We start from the raw sequence: 8,651 nt of genomic DNA, 5'->3' as shown, positions 1-8,651 counted from the left end.
TTTAATGTATGTATGACTCATGGTGAGGTGCCTGAGGATTGGCGGAATGCGTGCATAGTGCCATTGTACAAAGGCAAAGGGGATAAGAGTGAGTGCTCAAATTACAGAGGTATAAGTTTGTTGAGTATTCCTGGTAAATTATATGGGAGGGTATTGATTGAGAGGGTGAAGGCAGGTACAGAGCATCAGATTGGGGAAGAGCAGTGTGGTTTCAGAAGTGGTAGAGGATGTGTGGATCAGGTGTTTGCTTTGAAGAATGTATGTGAGAAATACTTAGAAAAGCAAATGGATTTGTATGTAGCATTTATGGATCTGGAGAAGGCATATGATAGAGTTGATAGAGATGCTCTGTGGAAGGTATTAAGAATATATGGTGTGGGAGGCAAGTTGTTAGAAGCAGTGAAAAGTTTTTATCGAGGATGTAAGGCATGTGTACGTGTAGGAAGAGAGGAAAGTGATTGGTTCTCAGTGAATGTAGGTTTGCGGCAGGGGTGTGTGATGTCTCCATGGTTGTTTAATTTGTTTATGGATGGGGTTGTTAGGGAGGTAAATGCAAGAGTCTTGGAAAGAGGGGCAAGTATGAAGTCTGTTGGGGATGAGAGAGCTTGGGAAGTGAGTCAGTTGTTGTTCGCTGACGATACAGCGCTGGTGGCGGATTCATGTGAGAAACTGCAGAAGCTGGTGACGGAGTTTGGTAAAGTGTGTGGAAGAAGAAAGTTAAGAGTAAATGTGAATAAGAGCAAGGTTATTAGGTACAGTAGGGTTGAGGGTCAAGTCAATTGGGAGGTGAGTTTGAATGGAGAAAAACTGGAGGAAGTGAAGTGTTTTAGATATCTGGGAGTGGATCTGTCAGCGGATGGAACCATGGAAGCGGAAGTGGATCATAGGGTGGGGGAGGGGGCAAAAATTTTGGGAGCCTTGAAAAATGTGTGGAAGTCGAGAACATTATCTCGGAAAGCAAAAATGGGTATGTTTGAAGGAATAGTGGTTCCAACAATGTTGTATGGTTGCGAGGCGTGGGCTATGGATAGAGTTGTGCGCAGGAGGATGGATGTGCTGGAAATGAGATGTTTGAGGACAATGTGTGGTGTGAGGTGGTTTGATCGAGTAAGTAACGTAAGGGTAAGAGAGATGTGTGGAAATAAAAAGAGCGTGGTTGAGAGAGCAGAAGAGGGTGTTTTGAAATGGTTTGGGCACATGGAGAGAATGAGTGAGGAAAGATTGACCAAGAGGATATATGTGTCGGAGGTGGAGGGAACGAGGAGAAGAGGGAGACCAAATTGGAGGTGGAAAGATGGAGTGAAAAGGATTTTGTGTGATCGGGGCCTGAACATGCAGGAGGGTGAAAGGAGGGCAAGGAATAGAGTGAATTGGAGCGATGTGGTATACAGGAGTTGACGTGCTGTCAGTGGATTGAATCAAGGCATGTGAAGCGTCCGGGGTAAACCATGGAAAGCTGTGTAGGTATGTATATTTGCGTGTGTGGACGTGTGTATGTACATGTGTATGGGGGGGGGGGTTGGGCCATTTCTTTCGTCTGTTTCCTTGCGCTACCTCGCAACCGCGGGAGACAGCGACGAGGTATAAAAAAAAAAAAAAAAAAAAAAAAGAATATATTTAGTGACAGACTTTACATTAAATTTCAAAGTTGATGACATTGGCAACTCTGAGAGAGGAATTTTCCTGAAGTAGCACTCTGGTATTTGTATAGTTTGGGAAAAACTGTTTTCATTCATCTTTATATGCTTTGTCAACTGCTTCCAAGGTGACTCTTGTACTGATGTTATAGTGAAATATACTGAATAAAACACTTCATAGCAATTCATATCTCAGCATCTAATTTAAATACAGATACATGCATAGGGACGGTTGAAATATATACTTACCTTTAGGGACAGGGATTGGGACATATTTTGTAGGGTTGTATGGATCAGGAGGTGCAGTGAAGCCAGTTAGATCTCCAGTATTCTCAGGGTTACGGACAAACCTTCGGGAGAAAACTAAGATATATCTGACTTCTCATAAAGGGAGATGGACCTGGATATGTTATCTGTCAGCCAAAACTGTATCAGAATACATTTTGAATATTCAACAAGACTGGAAGACCTGCTAATGTTACTTGTCAAACTCCATCTCTTTATTGCTGTGGCTCTTTACGGTACCTATGATATGTCATCTCAGTACTTGACAGTATGCTGTAGTCTGTGAACCATTATGCATCTATATTACAAAGTAACTCATTCAGAACCCAGTGCTTCTAACACCTTTAACCCAGATAGCTGTCTTTTCTTTCTGCCACACCACATGGGGACTGCTGGCAGTCTGTCTACAAATGAAAAATTTCTCCTTGTAACACATAACACTTAACAATACTTAATTCACACACCTCATTCTTTGTAACTCAATTTTCCAACAGTGAGCCCTATATGCTTGTCCTATCTTCTGTTAAAATGGTAGGAGCAATACACAGAAGGAATAGGAAGGAATATTACAAAGAGGCATAATGTAGAGACATTAGGTACATGTAGTATGTAGGAATATCAGGCAGGAGCATTAGGTGGAAGTAGTAAGTTAAAACATTAAGTACGAATAGATGATAAGATCCTCTGGAAACACTGCTCTACAGTTGCCCTCTGCCAGTGGCAGTAAAGGCTAAGAAGCAGCACTGGAAGTGCTGGAACTGACCTGCGATTGGTGGGGTTTTTGTGGGAGCCAGGAGTATACCAGAGGCAACCATTTTCAAGTGTCGCATCCTCCAGAGCAAACCAGAAACCAATACAGCTCTGTGGCTCAGTTGACAGGAACGTGCAGTCTTTGTGCGGGGTTACTGAGAGGACAGACAAGTTTGATTTTATCCTTAAAGACATGTATATTTCACATAGTTTTAAGGTCTATTTTTTGTACCTTATTGCCTTTCTCACCTTCATGAAGTAGCATCAGGAACATTTAAACAATGGTTTCACTTGCACACATCCAGTCTCTACTGACTATGTATAATGCACTGAAATCGTAGCCATCTAACCACAGCCATGCACCAAGGACCAACTATTGTTGTCTTCATATTCAATTGCCTTGGTTCAGTCCATTGGCAACACATTACACCCCTAACACCACATTGATCCAGTTCATTGTATCCAGTGCATGATGCTCACTTTGTTGAGTGTTTAGACCAGAAAGCCCCTTTCTGTATGTATATAATTTTTTTGAGCTTGGACATCACAAGCAATGGAACACCCTAATCAAGGTCACCTCATTTCCAATACATGTATTGCTAAGTGGATGTGTTGGGAATGAAATATTTGCACACAAATGAGGTGAGAGGGGGGTCTGATCAAGTTAGGAATAAAAGGGTAAGAGTGAGGTGTGGTCATGTGAATAGCATGGTTGAGAGGGCTGAAGGTGTGCTGAAATGGTTAGGACACACAGAGAGAACAGTGAGGAGAGGTTAACAAAAGAGGTATATGTGTCAGAAGTGGAGGGGACAATGTGAAGGGCAAGACCAATCTGAAGATGGAAGGATGGAATGAAAAGGATTTTGAGTGATTGGGGCCAGAACATACAGAAGAGTGGAAGGCATGCATAGCAAGTGCTGGGGTAAACAAAAGAAAGGTATGTGGGGCCTGAATGTGGGTAGGGGGCTGTGGTTTCAGAGCAATGCACATGACAGCCAGAGAATGAATACGAGCAAATGCATCCTTTTTTGTCTGTTCCTGACACTACCATGCTAAAGCAAGAAATGGCGAACAAATATGAAAGAATAAAATAACAATATTACACTGATGATGATGCAACAAGTGTTATACTGATCCTCAAACAGGTAGGTTTAAATTGGCAGTGAGAGCAAGACCAGTCCACAAGGTAAAGTTCCTAAACCAACCCTCAAGAAATAAGACTTTAACTATTCATCAAGAAGTTACATTAATTCTACAACAGATATACTAATCCTCATATCAACAATTTAAACAGTCTTCAAACATAAATGCAATCATAACTCACCTTCACCACCAATGCCTGGCTGCTTAAAGATATACATGGACTGCACAAGGGCTGGAGACACGAAGCCCAGCTGCCTAGCTGCTTGCTTTATCTTGTCCGAGAAGGAAACTTTCTTGAACTCTGGCACAAGCCAGTGTAAAGCATGACCAATCTTATTGAGTGCCAGGTGCCTGTCTACCTGCCAGCCAGATACCAGGGCATTCCATGAGCAATTCATACTTAGTTTCATTAACATGAGAAATGTTCAGACTGAATCATAACATAACTCACATTTGGAGCAGTATTTCTGTCCTGTAAGAATAAAGTGCATTAACAAAGCGACAGATTTTAAGAAGTGTTAATGTCAGGTGAAGAGACTGTATCTTTAGAGAAATATTAATATCAGTTTCAATACAAAGCTGACTGCTGTCACTTAAATGAGTAGATTGGGGTTAGATTACTGTAGGTGGCAACACCAGAGTTACAAAGCCTCAGCTGAAAAAAGCTTGAGGAATTCAAGCAGCTGAGAAAAATATACCAATATTACACATGACAGCTCCAGAATGGATGTGGGCAAAGGCAGCCTTTCTTCATCTGTTAATGGCACTACATCACTAATGCAGGAAACAGGGTGAACAAATGTGGCCTTTTTTGTCTGCTTTCCTGGCACTAAGTAAATAAATAAGTTCACTCATGGTGTAACCTCAAACAGACACACACACACACACACACACACACACAATGATAACTGTTTTTCTGTCTTAGCACAGTAGTGTCATAAACAAATACATCAATGTACAATGTATATGACATGCTTTTTATGAACAAGTAATAACTGCATTAATTAAAGTATATTTCATCTATAACTGCAGATTTAGCAAAATATTAATGGAATGAATGAGTGACCAAAGGCTAAAAGAATCTACATATTGGAAGTAGAGATAGTAAGGGAAGTGGAACATAAAGAAAGAGACAGCAAGATGAAGTGAAGGAAGCTTTGGGTTGCTGGACCTGAAAAATCAGGAGGGTGAGAGGCATGCATGGGTCAGTGTGGTATAAGGAACTGTTTAAGTAAACTATGGTATAGTCTGTGGGGTTTGACTGTAAATGATAGGCACTGGTTTCTGTATTTTAATCAAGACAACTAGAGATTGGATATGTGCAAGTAAGGCTGATGTTCGTTCGTTCCTGACATTACCCAGCAAAGGCAGGAAAAGCAATTAGGGATAAAAATAATACTAAATGCATTTAGCATCTTTTCAAAATATAGCACGATTCCTCTGCATTATCTCATGAGACATAAATGAATGTCAGAGTGTTATCATACTTGCTTGCATCATTCTAAGACCCTTCTAACTTTTCGAGTTCTGTGAAACTTGCCTTCTTTTTCTGAGAAAGCAACATTTTTCAAGATGCAATAACAACTCAAGATATTGAATGATATTAGTTGAGAGATTAGCCGATTAGCCACATACTAAATAATGACAACAAAATGAGCACTATCATTAATGCTCATCATAAAGTAGTGTTAGCAAAGTATGTATTACAGTCAATAAACAGTACCTGATTACGTACAACACTTTCTATATAAGTATTTTACAAGGATGATATGCATTATTGGTAATATCAGAGTAGTTAGATTTAGAATGATAATTATATCAATATAAGGCACCAAAGGGAGGATTAACTACATCACAAACAGTACAATTATGGTAAAGCAGAGTAAAGTCACAGTACTACTAGTGGGGTAAAGTAGAGCACAGAAAGGAAAAGTAGAGTGCAGAGAGGCACAACTTCTACCAGCATGGTAAAGTAAGTTGGAGACAGTACAAGTAAGGTGAAGCAAATCACACACATTGTTAGACTACCTGGCGGTAAGCCGAGTAACAGACCAAATAAGAAGAATGAAGCAAGTCTTAATACACGAAGACTGTTAAATTACAAGCAGGTTGAAGTAGTCACATATAAACCAAGTGAGGTAATGTAAGTCACAAACAGTACTGGAAGGAAGGGTTAAGTTACAGGCAGTGTTATCAGGCATAAGTAAGAGACATATAAACAAAATCAAGTTAAGTACGTAGCTGCAGAAGAAGCAGTGCAGCCTGGATAAGTTACCTTAAGGCTGCCATCCTCTCTAAGTGCTTCTTTCTCAAAGAAGAAGCAGACCTTATCACCACTGTTGAGGAAATACTCGTTCCGGGCCTGGTGGGACACAAACATCAATAAATCTGACTTCTCACTATTAATTCATAAGTATTTAACAGGTGTGTTCTTTAGTCTGTAGCACTTGTAACTCCATTAGTGTTTCCATTGAGTGGATCAAATAATACCAACCACTTCATTCACACCCATGTTGTCTGTAGATTATTTTACACTCTGCATGACAAACAAGTAAACTTCATTTTGAACTGAAAAAACAGTATGTGGGTTTATAATAAGAGAGAGCATTAATGGGATGGCCTTGACTATGGCCTCAGCTGCCCATGCCATCTCACCTAACATGAAAAAAAAAAGTAGGCATTTCTTAAACCATCTAGATGACATGTACCTCAGAGGCTTAAAGACAGAGGTAAACCAGCTAGTTCTTTGTGCAGATAAAGGTAGATGGGTTGGTTGTGAGAAACAAGGAAGATGGACTAGCCTGATCATGGTGGGAAGTGGTGAAGATTGTCGGGGTATGCTGAGAGAGGTCCATCTCATCTACCAGGCGGTGACATGATCGTTGCAGCGACTCCACTTCACCCTCCTTCAGGAATCCTGGCACGACCAGACACCCTTCCCTGTGGAACTGTCAGCTTCTCAGTGAGACAGAAAGAGAGAAGATAGGAAAGGTGTATGCTGATGATATACTCCTCTGTTACAACACCACACTAAGGAGGAAGCACTTCAAGGCTTACCTGCTATACTGTTAAGCTCTACACCTTAATCTAGATTTTCAAGTGCGGTGATTTTGCGCTTCTTTTAATGGGGAGAGAGCAGGGCAGATGAGGTGTACTCTGCCTTCAGTCTGGAAGTTACATCTTTGGCTTGAGGGTCCAGTGATAAGGGGGATCAGTGTTTTTAATCAAATACAGTGAATCAGTGTTTGTAATCCTAAAGAGATGGGTGGCATCTACAGCACAGAGAAAAAGAGTGACATGCTGAGCTTTTTAGTTCTTTGTGGAAGTTGGTGGATGGTTATGAAGTAACTTGGATGGGAGGGGGTCAGTGCTCTTGCATGAATCTGGGACTGAATTGGAAGCATTTTCGTTTCATTGTGCAGGTGTTGGATGTTTGTGATTGCTAAGCATCCGGTGATTTTTATGTATCAAGTTCTAGAGTCACATTCATTTTACAAGGTTATGTTCAGTGCTACTTCATATGTGTAATGGACTGTAGTTTAAGTCTTTAAAGAACCTACCTTCATTCACTTCATCAAAATCTGGACTATTTTTTACCTTTTCACATCCTCTCCCTTAGCGTATACCCTGTTCCCAAAGCCTATTTCCATTAGTGATTATGAGTGCTCTGTTTTTTAAGATACGGAGGTTTGTTAAACTTGTATATGAAAGGGTAGGTGACCATATAAGTCAGACGTAGTTGTGTGTGAAGTGGATGACTTGTTTACTGAGGATACTGAGGTATTTCTTCTCATTTTAGAACGTGGCATTTGTATGCATTCTTTTGACTTTTAGTTTGTTTGTGGCCTTTATGTTAATGTTTGTGATATAGAAGTTTAATTATGCGTGTGTTGTAAATGATACCTTGTATGGTGGGCAATCTGTTGGGTTGTCAAAGATGCAGGTTGAATTTATGCATGTCAAAAGCTAAATGGAAGATGATGGTTTTCCGTGGAGATGCAGGAATTCTGTTTTAAAGAAGGTTGTGTCATAATTGCATGCTGAAGTGCCTCAATCTTGTTTTTCCTTGTGTAGTGTTGGGGTGCTGAATGGTAACTCGATAGTCATCTGCAAACGAAGAGACTTTCACATGAGGTTTGCAGGGGTGGAGAGAGGGTAAGAAGAAGAGGATTGAAGAAAGAACTGCTTCCTGTGAGACTCCACTGCAGAGCTTGAAGATGTGTTTGTGTGGAGTTTCTAACAGTGTGGTTCTTACTTATTTACAAAGAGATTTTACCAAGGGGTAAGAAGAAGAGGATTGAAGAAAGAACTGCTTCCTGTGAGACTCCACTGCAGAGCTTGAAGATGTGTTTGTGTGGAGTTTCTAACAGTGTGGTTCTTACTTATTTACAAAGAGATTTTACCAAGGGGTAAGAAGAAGAGGATTGAAGAAAGAACTGCTTCCTGTGAGACTCCACTGCAGAGCTTGAAGATGTGTTTGTGTGGAGTTTCTAACAGTGTGGTTCTTACTTATTTACAAAGAGATTTTACCAAAAGCCAGGGTGAGATGTAGCACTCATCTATGGAAAATCAAAACTTACCAAGAATGAGTTAGCTCTAATTACAAGAAAATCTACGGTTACCAACAAGGAGATGCGGTGTTCTACGTTCACACCAGAGGAGAAAGAGACAAGCAGCACCAACTTACCTGAGCTAGTTGCTCTGGGTCTAGTGGGTCAGTCATAACGCCGAAGGTTAAGGAAGTCGGCCCTGTCGAAGTTCCTGTTTTCTTAGCTTGGAAGTAAGCTTTTCGAAGTAAGCGTTGCTCTTCTGATTTACACCTGAGCTACCCCTCTG

The 8,651-nt window shown here is 40.7% G+C and overlaps 1 protein-coding gene across 2 annotated transcripts in view; it reads right to left on the bottom strand.

The window, feature by feature from the left end:
* The window catches only part of LOC139764889 (phytanoyl-CoA dioxygenase domain-containing protein 1-like), a 40,379-nt gene that overhangs the window by 2,911 nt on the left and 28,817 nt on the right, over positions 1–8,651 (bottom strand). For both annotated transcript variants that reach the window (XM_071691945.1, XM_071691946.1), the window contains exons 2-7: positions 8,503–8,651; positions 6,617–6,763; positions 6,091–6,177; positions 3,997–4,174; positions 2,686–2,827; positions 1,887–1,987 (exon numbers count right to left, since the gene is read on the bottom strand). The exon at positions 8,503–8,651 is cut by the window's right edge and continues 196 nt beyond it. In XM_071691945.1, the coding sequence (XP_071548046.1) occupies positions 1,887–1,987; positions 2,686–2,827; positions 3,997–4,174; positions 6,091–6,177; positions 6,617–6,763; positions 8,503–8,538 (691 nt within the window). In that variant the 5' untranslated portion in view covers positions 8,539–8,651. The remainder of the gene's footprint in view (positions 1–1,886; positions 1,988–2,685; positions 2,828–3,996; positions 4,175–6,090; positions 6,178–6,616; positions 6,764–8,502) is intronic.

The sequence above is a fragment of the Panulirus ornatus genome, chromosome 51 (genome assembly GCF_036320965.1).
Source record: "Panulirus ornatus isolate Po-2019 chromosome 51, ASM3632096v1, whole genome shotgun sequence".
NCBI lineage: Eukaryota > Metazoa > Arthropoda > Malacostraca > Decapoda > Palinuridae > Panulirus > Panulirus ornatus.
Note: the sequence above shows the minus strand (reverse complement) of the source record. Positions and strands in the feature narration are given on the sequence as shown.